Genomic DNA, 21,692 nt, shown 5'->3' with positions numbered 1-21,692 from the left:
CCTTACTGGCACTTGGGATCTGACCCTGGTTTTCTACTTCTTCCCCTTTCCTCATTGCACATAGAAAAGACAGAATAATATTCCCAGCTGATTAAACAGTGTAAGAAGCATAGCTGCAGTGTCCTTTGTAGAGAAGAGGAGCAGACACCTGTGCAATGCTTTCAGGGTGGATGAATTATGCAGAACATGGCTTGACAGAAGAAGTGGAAATGGACCATGCAGGACTAGTAGTATTGTGAATTCACTCCTTTCTCAGTTGAGGGAAATGTTTCCAAAAAACATTCTTTGGGAAGTGGCTCTGAGATTACGCTTTTATGCCCAAGACAAAACCCCAGGGGGAAGGTTACATAATGCTGGACTTCCATTTTGTCAGAGGTTTGATTACCCATGGAAAGTACACATGGGAGTCTCCAGTTCTTTAATTCTTGGGCTTGATAGCACAGGACTGTAAAGGGTAGAGTAGATCACTCCTGGAAAAATAGAAGCTGAACTGAATGTCACTGTCTTGGTAAGAAGCTATGTGCCTTCTTTCCCCAGGTGGAATGGTATCTGCCTAGCTATCATATTTGGCTTAAAAAGTTTCCATTAAGAGGGAGCAGAACTGGGTGGGTGAAAGTGAGAGAACTTCTGAGGTATACCATGACATCCTCTGTCAACTCATAGGACCGAACAATGTGGAAAAGTACAGCCAGGAACATTGGAGTTATAGCGCAGCCCTTCATACCAAAGGTGAAGTGAAACTCTATGTGGAAATATAATAATACAAAGTGTTAATATGTGGAGGGCAATTATCAAAGACAACCCCCCTAATTACCTTTCCCACTGAAAAGAAATTTAAATTTTCACCTACTGAAAAGAAGTCCTCTTTGTCTTTCAGAAGCTGTCATTTGCAGTGAAAGTGAGCATCAAATGGCAAGCCTAAGCAACCCAACCAAATAAATTAAATGGCTTTTTGAATAGTTGTGTCTGGAAGTTAAGAGAGAATGGGGAAATAATGGCAATTAGGAGACCTGAAGGCATTTTTTCCTATCCCTGAAAAGTAAAACTGAGAATTCTTCAGCTCCTACATAGAATGACACTAGCCATGAGAAATCACTGATGATAAAATGTATGTAAATGCTCACAGTATATTAATCTGTGAAAAATATGCCCTTTCAGTACAAAGAAGATAAAATTATAAAGAAGGTTTTTTTCTGTTTTACTACCATGGAAAAGAATAAGGGTTAGGGAAGGGGAGGAAGATTTGCTGAGTAGTAATAACAGCAAATTCTTTTTAAAGGTCCTAGACAATGGAGGTTTATGTTTGTTATTCCCTGGTGAATTTTCAATGAGGAGAAAGGAATGTAATTGTATGCCCCTGTGATTAAGTCCATTTGCTGTGCAAAGGGGCCCACATGGCCATGGCGTGCTCATGACTGGGCTGAAATGAACATTGACAAGTTTTGCCAAAAAGGGGAGGGAAGCCAGAACACAGAGGATTTCATTAAGGAGCTCAAAGGAGAGGACAGCTGCACCTAATTTTCAGAAGCACATAGTTGTCTTCAAGGAAGCTAAGCAGTACCAAGAATAAAGATTAATTTTTATTTCCTAAAGAGCAAAGACATTCCATTTATTTTATCCTTTGTTTTCTTTTCTGATCTGGATTTAAATAAGGTATCTGCCTTCAGAAGAGGTGTTTCTAGCAAAGGATAATTTCCTCTCTGTGCATGCATAAGTATACCTGCTAAGTACTCACTCTAGTTGTCAGTAGTTCGTGGTTTGATGGTACCTCTCAGTAGGAAGGAAAAGGCATTCAACAAAGCCATCCTGGAGCTGTCCAATACAGAGCATTTCCTTCAATACTTGACCACATGCAGTTTTGGATTTCTTTCATGGTCACTGTATGTGATTTTTAATTAGATCTGGGTGATACATGTCTCCAGCTCCTGCAAAATTACTTATAGGATGCTTATTGGGCAACTGCAGGCAATAAAATCTTGCTCAAAAATCAAAGAGCTATGAAAATTCTGTTACATGGTGATTTCATTCTGAAAACTCTGCTACATTTAAACTACAATAGAACTCAGGCACTGATGATTGACACCTGAAGTAAATATGTAATCACTTTAAATCATTAACCTGTTTTCTTCTTTGAATAAACAGGAAATAGCCTTTCCGCCTGAAAATGAATAGGTCAAGATATTGAGAACATTTTGATACAATGGAAAATATTAATAATGATTACAAAAATCGTTATGCAATACTCCTATGTCCTTTTTTGATACAGACATTTTTGTACTTTTCCATGAAGTACTTATTTTCTAGTTTTTGTTGCTTACACCTTTTTCACTTGTTGATATTTTCAAGGTATTTTTGTTTTCATGGAAGCTTAACAGTATGACTGAAAAGAAACTGGTTTTCTGTATTTGTATATGCACTTTTTTCTCCTTTAATACTATCTGAGAATCAATTATCATGGACATATATAGAGTTCATCTTCAACAAATTCATTTCAAAACATACATGAAAATATTTGATTTTAAAGAGCTAAAATATAAAGCAATGCTTATGTATTATAGTAGAGTTGCTAGTTGTTGTGGCTAAATTATAGCTAAATTGTGTGAATTCTCATGAATTACATAGCCCAAATAAGAACCAAGAATGTAATCACACATTTTGAACTAAGATTTAGAGACAAGAAAATCCATTTTAGTGACAGTTGGATCTATTTCTTATAGTTTAAGTAAGGAAATAGTATATGATACTATACACACCATCTTTGGCTCTTGATACTATACCAGAGATTCCTCCAAAAATACTTTTTTTTTAAGGGGATGATCATTATATAGAATGAGATTGTAAATAACCATATGAAATTAGTTAGCTTATGGTGTGGATTATCTGGAATTCACACACCACTTCATTATTATTGAGGTCTCAAAGTACCTGCAAATACCACCGTTTTTGCGGTAGCAAATACAACTTACATGAAGTAACCCTGAAAGAATTAAGTTAGCATTCAATATTTCAGGTTTGTATTTTGTAAACATATTATCAAAATTGGAGGAATAGAATTTCAAAGAATACTTCTTTTTGTTTCTTTTACATGAAGGGCAATGTTTGGTGGAGGTTTGAGCACTGCATATCACTCTGTAACTGGAAATAGAATAGCTGGTATTTAAAGTTTCAAATTATATGGTGAAACGTGTATGCTTATTTATTTTGATTACTTCTTGATCTTTTTTGTTTGCAGGCCCAGTTGTACAGACAATGCTTTATTTAGACCTTAATGCAACAAATTACAGTCCAGGTGCAGATTTTATGATCTATTGAGATCACTGTTATTTTTTTTTTGTTTTGAGTGGAAACTGCAGTCTATCCAGTCATTTTAAGTTGAAGAAGTCACACTCTGTACAATACTTGGTTTTGTCTAAACACACAGATGTAGGTAAATGCTATAATTATTTTTACATGTCTGTGTTAAAGTTTACGTATTTTTTATACTTCAGCACAGAATGTAGACAATAACATACTTTATTAAAAGCAAATTTGTCTGTCTCTTCCTCAATATTAAATTTTGTAAAAAAATCTCTATATTCTTTGGCAGAGGTAAGGTAACATTATCATTGGCTTTTAGCCACTAGCACACTTAACAGCTTCGTTAGGATTTTCCTCTTCAGGATGTCTCTCAGCAGAACTGGAGAAGTGTCTCTCTGTCTCTGGCATTCACTCAGTGATGCTCTGGAGCACTGACAGCCAGGACCTGTGGCAGAGGCTACCTTCTAGTCTACTTTCACCACCACGAGGTTGCCCTCTGGTACAGAGGCTTCAACACCTCTTGGTCACACTGTATTCTTACCTCTTACCTTACTAAAGGACCTAAATATACAAATAAAGCTTTATTGCATTTTTGAACCTTTTAAAAATTCATGTTAATTAAGTCTACTAACTTTTTTTTCTGCAAAGCAAACTTTATAGACCAGGAACATCATATAAAAGGGACTATGTTTAGAAACTCTTCATCTGGATCCAGGTTGATTTCTTTTTGTGCGTGTTGTCTAACATAAATTAGATGTTGTCTAACATACATTGCTATATGTTGGATAAGTTGGGTATATAACTTTTTAATCTTTATTTTTCTTCATGAGTATTAGTTGTTCATGCTGCAGTCTTGCTATATTTTCAACAGTTTTTCAATCCCACAATTTAAAAGCTAATAGATATTTTCTAGTAACACTCTAAAAAGGACTAGGAATCTCATCATCATGGTGGAAAAATATGAACCAAGTTACTTTATGTTGATTCTCCATAGCATAAATATAGGCAGTGATGAATCTCTAGATTTGAGTTTTACCACAACCAGAACCAGCAGCACCTCATTTTGTAACTAACTGCTTTGTAACTAGTACTTGTAAATTAACTGGAGCAAAAAATGTAAAAACATGCTATTAATACGTCCAGCATCTTTTGAGTTCTGTTGAAAAATATTCAGACTCTTGGGAATGTTGGCAGACAGTTGAGAATTGAAAAGGATCACTCCCAAAAGGGAGGCTGCAGAACACCATGGCCTGAAGAATCTGTGCTGGTGATACTGTTAAACCATGGCTTTTTATTTACTGTAGGACATACAAATTGGCATTTAACACATGCATTTATCTCCATAAGGCTTCTTTATGTGAGGTCACTAAGACTGCATGCATAGTGCTTTTGTCCAACTGTGTAATCCTTAGCTTCAAGTGCCACAATAAACCCTAGAAACACTACAAGTGTTGCTCTGAAATGCTGTAAGTGATGCTCGAGATGTGCTCCCTCTTGTATATAAATTCATCTTTTAAACAAACAAACAAACCAACCTTAAATCGATCACTTTTCCAAGAGCATGAGTTTGATATTAAAAAATAAAATCTCATCTCAATTTGAATAGCTCTGGAATATGTCTGAAAATGCATTTGGCATATTTTGAAATGTCAGATTTCTGGCACAAATAATAATGTATTCTTTTCACTTCTTTTTTAAACTTTGTATTAAAACTTGTGATAATATAAAATCTGGGGTTTTTTTGTTTTTTTTTTTTTTTTAAATTTGAGGTATTCCTCTGAAAGCCAAGTTGTACACCTGGTTATGCAAGAAAGCATGACCTATACTTTGTTCAGGCCTGTCTGCTACCATCAATATACTGGGTAAGCAACTTGCCGTAGGATCTAGTAAGTGTGCCATGTTGCTTTATTCATCCTTTTGCAAACTACATTGGTAACACTTCTTAATGGACTCTATGGAAAATAAGTTACTCGTGTCTTGTACATTTTGAGATATGGGAACTACTTCAGAAAAATTAATCAGTGTTTTTGAAAGAAAAAATGTTCCCTATACTGCTCTAACCTCTACTGTTAATTTAATTCACCAGTGGCTAAGTTAGGTCAAGTTGGCTGATTTAGAAATGTGACACTCTTGAATTATTAAGAAATTTTAGGACCCTTCATGTCAAAAGGAAGCAAAAAGTAGAACTGTTTGCATTTTTCTCTTGAACATGAAAGTTGCAATTGGAATGGCATGAAGGAGACAGAATAGAATCATAAAATTCTTAAGGCTGGAAAAGATCTTTAAGAACATCAACTCCAACTGCCAACCCAGCACCATTACTATGTTGACCATTAAACCAGGTCCTCAAGGGAAAGTCTTTGTCTGTTTACTGTATGGATTATTATATATAATCCATATAATAAAAGATGTAATCTCTCAGAATACTCTGTGGTAGGTCTTCTGGTAAATAATTTTTAACTATCGCTCAAAAGAGGGAGGAAAGTGCCTGATTTATTTCGTTTCCCTTGTGGGAACCTAAGAGGTGTGTGGGTGATCAGGGCTTGTCACTATTTGGGATCACTGCTGGGTATAGTAGCAAATCTCATGGCCTGGGGGCCAGACGACTCTCTAACCCATATGTTGAAGATTTCTTCATGGATGTAGAGTGGGAGGAAGGAATTTGCCTTCTTCCCATGAGTAAACTGGCAAGATGGAACAAGATACAGCCTTCCACTCCCACTCTATCCCTGCAGTGCCAGCTTGTAGGGAATTGCCTACAATGGCAGAGAAATTATTTTCTGCAGTTTTAAACATTGAGATTTCTAAGAACTTCCAAGTGCAGAACAAACTTGTATGGCCCTGTCTTTTGTTACTGTAACACCAAAAAACTCTCAGCCTTCAAGGTAGTTCTCCTCACAATATCCTGGAGATTTAGCGTTGCACTCCCACTTCATCTCCCTCAGCCCCAAGACAGTACTGACTAGGGCTGTATGCAGCTTCTGCACCCTCACGCTTCATACCCCAAGAGTCTTCCAGAGTCCTTCAGACATCTGACCTTCCTCTAGATTCTCTCTCAGTGACCTATAGCAATGGTGACATCTCCACAAAGAGCTAAATTACTTTCTTAAAGGCCATTATTTAAATAATCAGAGACAGGTTTACTAGCAGACACTGAGGGATATCTAAAAAGCAGCGCTTCCTAGATCATCCAGAATAATTTTCATTAGTTTATTTTATGTAGGTTACTTCAGCAATTTCTTTTTTTTTTTGTCTTACTGTTCCATAGATAATCACCTCAATATGCACTGTTGCTCTGAGACTGGGACAAAACAGAGCAGAATGTTTGGATGTGTGAAATTACATTGGGTTTGTGTGGCCAGGTTTCGATATCAGTGGGGGTTCTGTGGTGACTTCTTGGAGAAGCTGCTAGAAGCTTCTCCTGTGTCTACAGGGCCAATGCCAGCCTGCTCTAAGGTGGGTCTGCAGATGCTGTTGGCCAAGGCTGAGCCCATCACTGATGGTGGTAGTGCCTCTGAGGTAATTTAGTTAAGAAGAAGGGAAAAACCTGTGCAGTGGCAACTGCAACCAGAGGAGAGGAGTGAGCATGTGTGAGAGGAACAGCTCTGCAGACACCAGGGTCAGTGCAGGAGGGGCACAAGGTGCTCAAGGTGCCAGATCAAAGATTCTCTTGCAGCCCATGGCAAAGACCATGATGAGGGCCCTGCAGCCCATGGAGGATGGGGGTGCAGAGATCCACCCTCCTGAAGAACCCCACTCTGGAGCAGGTGGATGCCTGAAGAAGTCTGTGACTCCATGGGAAGCCTGTGCTGGAGCAAGCTCCTGGCAGGACTTGTGACCCCACAAGGGACTCACACTGGAGCAGTTCATGAAGAATTTTATCATGTGCAAAGGACTTATCTTAGAGGAATTTGTGGAGTGCTGTATCCCATGGGAGGGACCCCATGCCAGAGCATGGGAGTCTTCCCCTGAAGAGCAACAGAGAAAACGTGTGATGTACTGATTGCAATCTCCATTCCCCATTCCCCTGTGCCGTTGGGAGAAGGAAGCAGAGAATTTGTGACTAAAGTTGAGGCTGGAAAGAAGGAAGGCCTGTGGAGAAGGTGTTTATAAGATAAGCTATTGTTTCTTGTGATCCTACTTTGATTGGTGATAAATTAAAATAATTTTTTCCCTAATAGAGTCTGTTTTGACTGTGATGGCAACTGGTAGTGATCTCCCCCTGACCTCATCTCAACCCATGAACCCCTTGTTGTATTTTCTTTCTTCCTTTCAGTTGTGGTGGGGAGTGATAGAGCAGCCTTGGTGGGCGCCTGGCCTCTAGTTGGAGTCACCCCACCACAGAAGTACAAGGCTTTTAAGTAGAAAAAGAGAATTAATCTGGGATCTTAAAATAACAAGCATGCTGAAATAAAAAACAGCTCCCTTTTGAGATGTCTGCCTAGGACATCAGGAAATATTGGTGTTTTTCTATGTGAGAAAGTGATTTACAAAATCCAGGGAGAACTTTGTATGGTATCTGCTGGATTACTTCATATTTTTTCTTAATGCTTTTTATCTTTGTTAAGGTGAAAGCAGAGAAATACACAGGTATCTTCCACAGGACGAATACCCAGAGACAGGGCTTGTATAATGCAGGACTGCTGCCCATCCTGCATCTTTGCAAAGCCTTCTGGATGCAGCTTGTCCATTTCTTTGTTGCTTAACTCTGCAGCTACTTTGTCCTTAGTTGCTTGTTGGAGTGAATGAAACTGTATGGTAGGGCTAGGAAGGAATTTTATGCTTTATAAAAGTAATAGAATAACTGCCTAAATAGGCTGTAAGAGTCATTACAGTTCAAAGAAAGTGAGCTGGATTACTTGCTGGAATATCTTTAGTCTTTTTGCAGGTGTAAAGCAGCTGGGTGTAGAAGTTCTGCATGGTTTTAATTTTTGCTTGGGATCATACTTTTCTGGAAATGTGAATATTTCTCAAAGTACCAAATTTTGGATATACTTGAAACAGAAAATGTTTGTTTTCCCCTTTGAGTATGAATGTGCTAAAGTTCTTTTTTCTTCTCTCAAAAAACTGTTTAAAATCTTAAGCGTTTGATTTAGGTCCACTGAATATAACTGTAATTCTTTCAAAGTTTTACTGATTCATGTCCTAAATTCCTCCAGAATTTCTACTATTTTCATTTCTTCAGCCATCACAACCTCCTTTGAGTGAATTGTCAATATTTTCAGTGAAAACAGGACTAAGTAAATAGAATCTTATCATTTAAAAACAATAGAATTAGAAAACCTAAAAATCCTTTTTATCTATTCATCTTATATGTTTCTTCCTGGATTGATGTCAGTGAGTTTGTATATTGTTAAAATACTAACATATAATCAAATGTTTTAGAGGGCAGTCTACTTCATGAGACCTTTATATATAGTCTAAAGTACTACATTAAATTGAATAAACATCCATTCATTCTATAGTGTAAAACAATGACATTAGGTTTTGAAGCTTGAACAGATAGTTTAATCATCCTTTCCTGTGGCTATGGATTTTTTTTAAAGATTACTCTGATTTGCTTTTAATTGATTTTTTCCTAGAAATTATGGGAAAAGGGAGAGGACAGTTGAGGAATTGCAAAGAACTAGGCTTTCAAAGGAAGTTTTGATCCCTTTGGCTAAAGCAGGCATCCACAAGCATTATTCTTATCCTCTCCAGCCTTTGACATTACTTATACTAAAATAAATAATAGCATAAAGTATAATTTGTGGAAAAAGACAATGAATTTCACTTGTGGGCTTGCTGCTGGAATCCAAACCTGTTTGGAGGATGAATAGGAGAAAGGAATAGAAGAAAAAGATAAGAAGACTGAAAAATAGAATTTCTATTTTTTATTCTGGTCCTTACTTGCAGGAGGCAAAGCCCACAGACCTATTCTTATTCTTTTCACAGTTGTCGTGGTTTGAGAGGAAATGAGTTTTTGGGAGGTGGTGGTGGTCAAACCAATAGGTGCTCAGATGTGGATAAAGTTTTTTTCCTTGTTTACAAGTGGAGGCCTGCTTTGCTCTGTCTCTGATCGCATCTCACAGCAGACACCAGGGGAGAATAGGTTTTCATGGGGGCACTGGCATTGGGCCAGCGTCAAACCATGACATTTTTTAATCTACTCTTCCGGGAGTCAAACGTTCCCCTGGGAGCTCCTCGCTTTTAACCCCTGTGTTCTCAGAGGCGTATCCATATCCTCAATGGTCAAACCAGGTGTCAATATCCACATCTGAGCACCTATTGGTTTGACCACCACCACCTCCCAAAAACTCATTTCCTCTCCAACCACGACAACAGTAAACTTATTTTAAATCTTCTCATATTATTTATCACTGCATCTCACTTGTTTTCATGGCAAATGTTGCAGTCTCGTCATTGCAAATAACATCTTAGCTAAGCCAACCCTACCCTCCCTTTCTAAAAGTGTAGAACTAAAATAAAAAGATGAAAAGAAAATAAATGTAATGGGAAAGGAAAGAAGTGGGTGAGGAGCTATTAGCAGAAATGTGTGTCTCACATACAACAACCTAGTTGAATCTGTTAGCACTGATAATGTTTAGGTCCTCAACTGTCTTGCTTTTCTGAGGACTTTGAGACCACAGCAGTAACTGATGAGCAGTTCTGTGTATCTCTTGTCGAATGGGTATGATCCAAAAGCAGTCTTTTAGTTGCATTAGGAGCTCTTACTTGGATTGATTCCATTTTTACATTGCCTTTATGACTCTTTTTATCAACACTCATTGTTAGAAATTGTACTTTTCTCTTATACTTAAACTGATTTCTATAGTGGTTTCACCGCTAAATGATATATAATTTTATGTAATTATATATAATTACTTTATATAATTTCTAGTTATTTCATTATTTGCCCCAATGATTGTTTCTCTTGTCACTGTCCCAAATGAACTCTAAATTCTTTAATGCAAACAAAATGTTCTCCCAAACTATAGCACCAGGCTGTAATTTCGATTAATTTTTTTCTCTTTCCCTGTTTGGTAACATAGATGCTTTTACATGTGCAGAGTCAAAATTTGAACTTTGAGGTTTCCTCTAGGAGTCAATTGGAACATTTCTTATGTAGACTCCTATTATCATATGCAAGGTTAATTTCAACTGTACCACGTGAGTGTCAGATTTTATCCTATTGATAAGCTGTTTTATTTTTCTTGGGTCCATCCAAGGAGGGAAAGTTCTGTGGAATCTCAAGATGCTTGATAAGAGAGAAGTAACAGCACAGGCTTTTCACAGAAAGGATTAAATCATGGTTTCCAGGGAGACTTGAAATTCTGTTGTTGCAGCCAGAAATCTGAGATGCCAAGTGTGGTTATTTCCTTAAGCTGCCCATCCTATATTGTTTCCCAGTCAGTCGTGTATCAGTCCAGTAGCTCAATTGCTGTGGTAAGCTCCTTTTTCTTTAATCCATAATAACTAATTGCCAGGTCCTGGCGCAGCATCTTCTTGGAGTGAGAATCAATCCAACAAAGAACGAAGTGCCAGAATAAATTTGATTTAAAAATACAAGTCTTCTGTGACATCAGATGTTGGAGCATGAGTACAAGCTGTCTCTGCAGTAGACTGGAGGAACATGTGGTTTTGTGTGCTTTACTGAATCATACGAAAAATAAACAGTCAGCCCATCTAATTTGAGAGCATTATTTGCTTTCAAAACTATGTATAGCCTTACTTTGGTTATAATGTGTGTCAACTGCTTGCTTGAGTTTTGGATGTCTAGCACGGAAGTTGGTATAAAGCCTTTATAAAATTTATACGAAGCCTTCTTTTAAAAGTCTGCTGAGAAGATGCTGAATTCTTAATCCTCTCTGCACCTTTATATAATCTGCATAATACTTTATACATCATATATATATATATCAAAGCTACAAGTATGAAGTGTAATCTCAGCGTGTAGTACCAGTTCCTGCGAGTTTATCTTGTTTGTATTGAGTACCTCTAATATTAGGTATTTTAGTTGTGTTGGAGAACGATTGCATTTAAACTACTGGTCCACTGAATTTTTTTTTTTTACCTATCCCTAAAATGTCTTCTGGAATGAAGATTGAAGTGGTTTGTTTCATCAGTAGTTTTGGCAGTAGTTTTAACAGTTGACTGTAAAGTCAACTATTTTTAATGAGAGATTTAAATTGTATCTGTGGCACAAATAATTGAAATATCAAACATCGTCTTGAACTACTAGTTACTGCCTTTACTGGGTTTTGAGGGAGAAATACAATATAACATTTGAACATTTGAACAGAAAAAAACCCCATGCTAATGTGTACTTGAGGGACAAGAGATGTATGTGCAGAGGCAGGGGGGATTGATTTCTGAAAATGGAGATGAGATGTGATGTTACTGTTTCTCTGAGGTCTTCAGTATTCATTCAGGTTCTTCACATGCTTGGACATTCATCTTTAGCTAACTCAGTTGCTTTGCCATTAACTCTGCACAGCTCTCATTGCTGCAGCTGTGGACTTGAGCCCGAGGTCATTGTCTGCATCCCTTCTCAATTTTCCACGTGTTTCTCCAGCTCCATTAGGAGATCTCTGTTTTTTAGTCTATCTGCCAGGTAGGCTTTAGATTTATAGAGGGAAAGCAAATAAAACTACACCCCTCAACCTTTCTTGCTGTTGTAAAAAGAGAGATAGCAAAAGTGGTGGAAATGGGTCAGGTGGCCCAAGCAATGCCTGCATTGGGCTTTCCTTTTGAAGGTCGTCCAGGCATTGCTTTCTGCTTGATTTCAGGGTTAGGAAATAAAAGATCTGAAACTGTGCACCAAGTGTACTTTATATCGCCATGTTTTCATATATAGACTTAGTACAGCTAAGAATTAGCCAGAATTGAACCATTTTATAATGGCTTTTTATCCTTGTTGCACTACTACTTAAAAAGAGAGAAACACACAAAAAAAATTCATAATATATGTAACTTAAACACATAATTTTCTTTCTTGACTCCTCTTAATAAAACCACATCCTTAATCATATATCTAATGTTGTAGAAAACTCCTGGCATGAATGTAATTATACTGCTGATGATGCCAAAATCTTTTATTCCAACATAGAAATAAAAAGAAATGGTATGAAGGATACTGATGTACTTGTTGCTTTTGGAGATTTTATCTATTTATAGGCAATCTTGCATTTATGTATATGTGTGTAGGTGCAAACCAAGCTTAAATTAATCATATCTTTACAGCCTCACCCTTCCCAGGAAATGCTGTTATTTTAAATGTTTGCAAGTATAACAACCTCATCAGTTGTGCCCACCAAGAAAAACAAATGAATAGGAACAATATGTGGAAAACATGAATGCAGAATGGGACTGAAATCCAAGTGGAAATAAATACAGATTCAGATGAATTACTTGATAAAAGAAGCTGACTTAGACTCATAGACTTTTTGAATTCAGAGGACTGGTAATATTAGGTAGAGATAGAAATAAATAGCTAAATGTACATTGCCCAAACATTTTATTTGCAAATTCCATTAATTCTGAAAATGAAGGGAGAAAATATAAAAACATGGTGATGAAACATTGCATTACTTTTCTACATTACTTAATGCATATTAATCAGGATTTTCAAGGTTTCTTTTTCTTGCTGCTCCTGTAGTATTGCATAAATTTTGAAAATGCAAATAATCTTCTGTATGTCCTTTCAGTCATTATTGTTGTAATGTCTTCATACTTGGCCCTTTGTACACCAAACTTAATCATCTCTAGCTGAATTATGAGAGGTTTATGCAGTGATGCAATATGAGAGAAGTGTTAACTTATTCTTGGAAAGCTAGCTAATATATATAACCTTTAGTCTGGTTATTTTCTCAGAATGCTGGAAAAGGTTAAAACCATACCCTTCCTGACTTTCTTCTTAGGCAGTAACTAGCAGTGAGAAGAAGTGAAGGAATAAACTCTTCCTTTCAGTGTAGTTCTTCAGCAAGAAATCTTCATGCAGCAGAGAAGCCAGAAGTTTTCGGAAAGAAGAAATCTCTCTATGAATTTGAATGGTGCAGAATTGCACTGAAGAGCAAATATGTTTGATTCTGTAAGATTCCAAATTGCTCTAAATGGAAAGTTTCCTCAGAGAGTATTCATGAAAAGAATAATATGATATATTTGTCTGGGCACTGGAAAAATTGCTGTGGAAAGACTGCATCAGTAAACTGCCCTTTGAGATGCGGAAGGTGCTACTTTTAGGCATAATAAATGCAAGGTGGAAATACTACCTAATCTGCTTAGATGCATAAATTTTCTACTGAAAACTTAAATTGGATGTGAAATTATTCTGCTGTGCATGCAGAGGAGGTGTCATTTGAACCTCTGTGTCATGTGAACCTCTGTCATTTGAACATCTGTGCAGCAAAGCTGTTCTGGGAATTGCATGCTTTTGCATCTGTAACACACTGACAGTCTTGAATTAGTTTGAAAATCAAGTAGAGGCTGTTTGTTTCAGTAATGGCTGTACCACATTTCCACTGTATAGGAAATATGAGTTCCATTCTCTTCCCAGTCAGCAGAGTTCAGTGGCCCTGTTGGTGCAAATGGTGCTGCACGGCAAAATTGCTGTGGCCAGAAGAAAGCAAGAAATAAGTTGCAGGAACTGTCCAGTTGGTTAAGGCTGCCTACAGTGACAGCATGTGGGTGAGTTGTTTTGTCACCGGTTTCCAAACTTCATTGAGTTTTCCTCCTGTGCCCAACAAACAGTGAATGTGCGTGGGGGAGGCTATCACCTGTCTCTGAGCATGCTCTCATAGAGTATGGCTGATGTAGCCAGGTTTTATTGTGCCATCTTTCTCTCCTATGTTTGGTGAAGACAGAAATAATACTTTGTGAACTCCCCTTTTGGAGAACTGGATCTTACACTACTACCCCATTGGTTCAAGGGTCTGATGTTTAGTAGCACTGCTAGGACCTTACCTTTTGTTTACACTCAGATGCAGAGAAATTTGCCTGAGTCTTGATTCAAATCACTCAGATATATTGTGTGTGTTCTACAGCCCCTCATTTTGGGAGCTCAGAGCAGCAGCCTTTTACATAAGCTGTTTATTTTCCCTCTGTCTGAGATAGGCAGTTTTCCTTAGAGGCCTGTTCCCATTCCCTCTAACATCCCTTTTGCTATCAAGCTGGCATATAAAATACCAAGATAAAAAGCATACAGTGGAAAGAATGGCCATAATGAGTCACAGTAAGGGTCCACCCAACCCAGTATCCTGTCTCAGTTAATACCTTATTAAATCTTGTGGCTTTAATTTAAACAATTTGGTGGAGCTGGGAGATAGCCAAGTGTTTGCTCCAGCTACCATATGCATCACCAGAGTTACAAAGCCTGGGGTTGGTTGCGAGACTCTGTCCCTTTTAAAGCGGAAAAAGTAAACAACTATGAGAATGCCTTGAAAAGTATGTGTGCTATTTCTCCTCTAATACTCGCTCAGTCTGCCACCCTTTACTTCAGCTGGCTGCAGCATCTGTGTATTTATTTAGTAACCCTGTATGAATTTCTCCTATATTGACTTCCATATGTTAAAAGTGGTTTGGTATAACTGAGAAGTGGGAAAGCAGTTCTATGTGTTTTCCTGGTTATGTTTGGTAAAACCACAAACTAATCACTAGGAAAAATTTGGAAAAAGACAGAGGCCAAAAGTTTTATTTAAAATATTTATTCCTGGATTGGGTGGTGTTTCTGTAAGTTTCAAATACACTTTTGTTGCCTGTTCAATAACTACTGTGTTGATAAGATGCAGCAGCTAGGTCTCTGGAGTTGTTGGCTTGGCATCTCTTTTTGACTGTTAAAAGTGCAGTGCAGTAATATTATTTTCTTTCTAGTAAATTGAGCATTGGAATCCTCATCTGGTTGCTTAAGCTCTGGTTTTATCCTTTTGTTTTTTGTTAATAAGTCAATTTTGGCCTACTAAACATTTATTTTGGTTTATACTTAAAACGTTGCCATGGAAAAGGCTGCAAGAGATTTTAGAATGATCAATAGTACAAACCACCAACAAATCAAATGATCTATGTAAATTGTCCAACTCTACTATGGTAATATTCTTTTATGTATTACAAGCCTAGTACTTATACACAGTTTCATAGTTTAAAATAGATCCTTTTCCAAATAGCTGGAATAAATACCTGCCACTTAATCTGTTTGAATGAAGGTATTTGTGTAGCAGAACTGGAAAAGTTCTGGATCCTATGTCCTATCCCCTAGACTCCAAGGTGTGTCTGATTTCTTACCTATTCTGATACAAGGTAATATGAATAACAAAATATGGCTCTACTTTGCAATTACCTGTAATCTGAAGGAGAGATTTAATAAGAGAATAATTATAGTGTTGCTTTATTAACTTTGGGGAATTACATTAGGTGGGAGTAGAATTTCCTAGAAGTTGACTGCTCTGCAGTGAAATGAATTCACCCTGAAAATTGCATTTTACATTGAAGGATGAGATGAGAGAATACAAAAGAGATTCAGTATACTTTCTTTCACAGTCTTGAAATTAATGGATCTCTAATACAGTACTCCAAAAATGTATCTTTTACCAGTATGATACCTTCTTTTCATTAAGCATAATAAATAAATCTTGCTTAATTAAATTAGTCAAATAATATTTTTAACAGCAATATGAGACTTAAATTGCGTGTTTGCTTGATGTGGGGTTATATTTCATAAACCATGATAGCAAAGGAGACATAAACAAAGGAAAAAAAATCAAAAATTGAAGATATATGTAATCCTGGATGTTGCAATACACTGTCTGCAGGGCTTGGCTTTGCTGGGGAGGGGCTGGGGTTTGCTGAGACCCTGGCTGCTGGTGTCAGTCTCAGTCCTGGGGCAGAGGAGTGGGAACTGCCCCAGACGCCCTGAAGAGGCCAGGTGTGGGGCTGAGACTGAAGTAGCACCTCCCAACCAGTAATGCATAAACGCTTGCCGTATTTTGGATCTTTTGGTAATGTCTTTTGATAATGGCTACAGAGTGGGATAGTGGGATAGTGTTTGGACTAGGAATGTAACCTACTTGTGAATGTGCCTAGCAGGAGAAGTGTATAAATGCACCTTGGTGAAAACTGAGCTTCTGTAAAAAGGCTGGTGAGTGTTGTTGAGTTTAGAATCTCAATTTTGGGCTTACATGACTGACACTTTTTGAGTCCATGGTTCATTGAAGAGTGGCCACTTCTGGTCTTACAGATTTGATTCAGAGATGTTCCAGAACAGTTTTAAAACTGCAGAAGCTTGGATTTTTTTTTGGTAATACAATAACACTGTATTTTCTTTTCATTTTTTCCCCATCTAGTTTTGTATCAAGACCTTGAGAATAAAATACACATGGCACAGATTGTAACATTTTTTCAGATGCTGTTAGTTCTGCTACTTCATGATTATATCTCAGCTGAAGATGGTGAAACAAGAGCAAGTAGGTCTTAATTTTTGCATTTCAGATAAGTGTAACTTCAAAGCATGCCTCGAATTTTTAATATCCATTTTGGTGTTCACGTGTACCCTTCTGTTGATAGTGATTTTATTCCAATATAATTTTCCTGGTGAAAATCCAATAATATACAAATAAAATAAAAAAAGCTTAAATATCTTATTTCTTCATTAGGAGGGGAATGTCTTTACTTGTGTCTTGGAAATGCCCAGGGTGGCAGATGGAGCTGTAAACCTTCAGTCTTGATTTAAAATTGAGTCTTGAGTATTTGCATTTTCATTGCTTCAGAAGTCATGTTCTGAATAGCTTAGTGTTATGTGAGAAACTAAATAAAGAAGAATAAAGGTTCTGTGAGAGGAAGCTAACTCCAGTTAGCATTTCTCCAGCAGATTGTGATCACTTGCTCTCAAGGAGGGTGAAATCTTGTCTTGATCAGAAGTGTCCATAGGCAAATTTCAGGGTAAGGCAAAGCTCTCCTTCCTGTGGTGGAGCTGCAGACTTTCAGAAAACAAAAGGACAGGAAGCCTCATGGTCTCATGTGCCATGAGATCAAAATAATCCCTCCTGCTTTTGGCCATGTCCTTGGCACCTCGTGTCAGTTATCAAAACCTCTTTCACAGTCAATGGAAGGTGATTCCCTCCTTTAGAAAGTTACACTCTCTATCTGAGAATGGGCATGTAACATGGAAGGACTTTCCTATGAAAATGCTTGTGTCTGTCCATGGCCTGTAGTTGGCAACTTCGTCTAAAAACCAAGTTCATGACTACAGCTAGGAGAGCTGAATCCATGCCTAAGTCATCATGCAGTTACAGGTAGTTAGTAAATGCTTATGTGATTCTATATTCTGGAGGTTGAGCTCATTCACTGAATACTTTTCTTCTGTAAAAATCAGAATATGCTAGCAGCAACATTCAATTGAGACTCAGGATTTTATAATACTAGTTCTGTAAATGCCATGTAGCAGTGTCCAAAGTCAATTAAAAGGTATTTGCAAAAGGATTCTGGAGTATTCAGGCTATAGCCTTCCTCTGCAGTGTACTTGGTTTGCTAACAAAAAGGAGTTTTTATGTTTATCATCTCTGCAGATGAGATATGAAAAGATCCAATATATGCCACTCTCTGTTTATTGAATAGAATGCATTTGCCAGCTAAGGAGCTGAATTCCAGAATTTTTAATAGTTGTTTCTGGAGCTAATGTAAAAACCAGAAAATGGTGTGGCTTTCTGGTACCAAGTTGGATCTGTGTAGCTTACACAATCTTACACAAGTTTGCCCTGATGAACTGTGTTATTTTTTTTTTCAGCTGAATGCATATGTCAGTATAGATCCTAATATAAACACTAATTGATAAGAAAAATATTTACTGTGGAGGAAGAAAGGGAAAGTGTTGATTAAAATATTTGTTTGAATTTTTTTTTTTAGGTTGCCGAACTGCTCCGGCAGATTTAGTTTTTATCCTGGACGGCTCTTACAGTGTTGGCCCAGAAAACTTTGAAATAATCAAAAGTTGGCTTGTCAATATTACAAGAAATTTTGACATAGGGCCAAAGTTTATTCAAGTTGGAGTTGTCCAGTACAGTGATTACCCTGTACTTGAAATTCCCCTCGGAACTCATGAATCCACTGAGAACCTCATCAGGGAAATGGAGTCCATACACTATCTGGGAGGAAATACAAGAACAGGAAGAGCTATTCAGTTTGCCTTTGACCATCTTTTTGCAAAATCTTCACGATTTTTAACAAAAATAGCAGTAGTTCTCACTGATGGAAAGTCCCAAGATGAAGTCAAAGATGTAGCAGCAGAAGCAAGGAAAAATAAGATCACTTTGTTTGCAATTGGTGTTGGCTCAGAAATTGAGGAGGATGAACTTAAAGCTATTGCAAATAAACCTTCATCAACTTATGTATTTTATGTTGAAGACTATATTGCAATATCAAGAATTAAAGAAGTTATAAAACAGAAACTCTGTGAAGGTGAGTATAAAATATTTTAGGTGTGCAAAATGTAGTTCTGTACATATATTTTTTAATATCACAAGCAGAATGCATGATTAATGTAACCTAAGGGACCTGATACTCTTTACTATGATCTTCTTTCTTTTTGATCTTGTTTGTGGAAATTCCTCCCAAAATGTTATTTTCTCTGTCAAGCAAAGAGGTATATTTGGGAAAGAGATGGTGGTTTAACACAGTATGTGTTTAATTTCAGTATGTATCCTCTTACCCTAAGCCCAAATTTATTTTCATTGATAAGGTTTAAAAACACTAAAATACTTTAGCAATTCTCATAGTGCAAGAATCTAGAGTTTACTTTATTGATTTCCTAGTTGCAGCTGATACTTACGCACAATCCAGCATTTCTTCTAGGGAGGTGAGAGGACAGCCTGGCATTACAACAAGAGTTGTTCTGAATACATACTTCTAGCATGTATTGAAAAATCCAGAAGTAAGACTCCTGGCAAAAATCATAGAATTGTGGAGTGGTTTGGATTGTAGGGGACCTTAAAGATCATCTGGTTCCAACCCCCCGTGTCATGGGCAGGGACACCTTTCAGTAGATCAGGTTGCTTTGAGCCCCATCCAACCTGGCCTTGAACACTTTCAGGGATGAGGCATCCATAACTCCTCTGGGCAACCTGTTCCAATGCATTAACACCCTGACTATAAAGAATTTCTTCCTAATATCTAATCCAAACCTACCCTCCTTGGTTTAAAGCCATTCCCTCTTGTCCTGTCACTATACACCCTTCTGAAAAGTCCCTCTCCAGGTGTCTTGTAAGACTGCTCTAGGTACTGGAAGACTGCCCTAAGGTGTCCCCACACCCTTCTCTTCTCCTGGCTAAGCATCTCCAACTTTCTCAGCCTTTTTCCACAGGAGAGAGGCTCCGGCCTTCTCATTAACTTTGTGGCATCCTCTGGACTTGCTCCAGCAGGTCCACATCCCTCTTATGTTGTGGCCTCAGAGCAGGACACAGCATACACAGGTAGGGGCTCATGGGAGTGGTATAGGTGTCTGGAGTTGTAGCAAGCAGTTATGATGTTTCTTAGAAGAATTTTATAGAAGAGTTAGTGAAGACCAACATTGTAAAGTGACTCTTTTAACAGCATTACTGCATTGAGTTTTCTGAAATTTTGTAAAACAATGGCTTTCTTTTATGTATTAAAAAAGATAGCAAATTGCTCCTAAAATTTATCACTCAGACTCCAGTATGTCAGTGGTATTTTGTACATGTTGCATCAAGAATTGATGCAAGACATATTTCAGTTTTACCATATTTCTGTACTTAGTAAGAGTGAAAAATAGATTTGTTTGCTCTCACTTTGAGTATCAACTTCATTGAAAAAATATGGTGATGCTTTTTTGAGGATATTAGTGTTTATTTCTTGCTCCATTAAACAAAAATCATAGTAATTCCTTGTGGCTGATGTAGTAAGGTTGTCAGTCCAAAAATTAAATCAGCTAAATGGAGCTAAATTCTTTAATAGAACTTCATGCAGGGAGAAATTCCCCTAAATAAACATGATATTTTCTTTGACTAAAGTTTTAGAAGAAGTGCTGTTATATTTCATCAAGATGGATTTTCAGTTTTCAGCAACAAGTTAACTAGTATCCTTTAAAATTCATCTGTGGTATTTCACATGATTTACAGCAGTAATCTGTGAATGTTGACTATTTATACAAAGTGTACTTACTTTTTCACTTGAAGTGACCCTTTGCTTTGTCTCCCTTACATTGTGCACTTCCCTTGCTTTAGCATTTAGATGCTTCTCTGGCAGAGCAATCAAAGCCACTTGGCAGCTTCATTTCTAACCACAATGTTTTAGCAGGTGAACTCCAAGACTGATAAACTGGAATTTTTATTGCTAAGTTGTGCATTATTTTTTTATTTATTGATTTATTTATTTACTGATTATCGTGTTATTAAGATTTGACTGAAGAAGAGGAAGTTCCATGAGGACCAAGCATCAATGGGTTGGCTGTGATCAACCCCATGAAACTGCCTGAAAATTTAGCAATTCTCTCTTCATGGTCTTTGTGTAAATGTCTAAAAAATGCTAGCTTTTGCTCTATGAAGTTTTAAAATCCATTCTGAAGTAAAAATATAAACAAAAAGGCCTTAGGGGCAGTATTTCCTTTCTGGACAATGAAGACTGAGGTTTGGTGGTTCTTGGAGCAAGTATTGCTCTTAGGAACAGACTTGCAGGTGGTGTCTATTGTGCCTTTTGGAGACTCTAGTGTTTGTTTTAGAGTACATCAGGGGAATAAAGACTTCATGAACCTGTCAGACAGAACTGAATCAAATATTTAAGGAATATTTAATATTTATTATTTATTTTTAAAGTCAAATGTTCCTGTACTATCAATATTCTATAGCCAAAAAACCAAAAAAAAAATGTGTCTCAGGAATGCATTTAGAAAGAAAAACCAGTGCAGACCTCAGAAGTTTGTCTGGAGAATACAGAGAAAAGTTGCTTTGTCCCAGATACTGGGATTTAACATCATAAAGTTATTTTATGCTTAAGGAAGGAAAATAAGCATCTGAAAACTATGTAAAAACACTAAAAGGAAGCAAGATTTTAGAAAAGGCTAGAGAGTTGAAGAGACTGGTACTATGGACTAGAAGTACAACTTCATTTCCAATGGAAAATAGCTCTAAATTTTGCCACTAATTTCTGCCTGTTGTATAAGGGCTCAGTTATTTATCAAAATAGAGGGCCCAGAAAGGATCTACCTGGCTGGGAATTTTTTATGTAATTCACCAATGTGCTGCTGGAAACAAAAAATAATTTCCTAATGTGTAATTTTACACATGCTTAATTTGTTTGGTTGGTATTGGTTTGGAACAGTTATTTTGGCTCTGATCCATAATAATGGCCCTCTTATATAAAGTATTCCTATTTCTGCCTTTAGTTTTTGATTTTACACCAAATTTGTAGTATTCTAA

General features: G+C 37.2%; 1 protein-coding gene across 3 annotated transcripts in view; it reads left to right on the top strand.

Moving 5' to 3' along the window:
- Positions 1-21,692, top strand: part of COL21A1 (collagen type XXI alpha 1 chain) — a 126,198-nt gene that overhangs the window by 40,508 nt on the left and 63,998 nt on the right. For 2 of the 3 annotated variants that reach the window (XM_038133434.1, XM_038133433.1), the window contains 2 exons: positions 16,611-16,730; positions 18,169-18,720. In XM_038133434.1, coding sequence (XP_037989362.1) covers positions 16,643-16,730; positions 18,169-18,720 — 640 coding nt within the window. In that variant the 5' untranslated portion in view covers positions 16,611-16,642. Of the gene's footprint in view, positions 1-13,831; positions 13,963-16,610; positions 16,731-18,168; positions 18,721-21,692 lie in introns of all 3 variants that reach the window. The other variant, XM_038133432.1, reaches the window with a different exon arrangement.

This window comes from Motacilla alba, chromosome 3, assembly GCF_015832195.1.
Source record: "Motacilla alba alba isolate MOTALB_02 chromosome 3, Motacilla_alba_V1.0_pri, whole genome shotgun sequence".
Taxonomy (NCBI): domain Eukaryota; kingdom Metazoa; phylum Chordata; class Aves; order Passeriformes; family Motacillidae; genus Motacilla; species Motacilla alba.
This window is presented reverse-complemented; position numbering and strand designations above follow the sequence as displayed.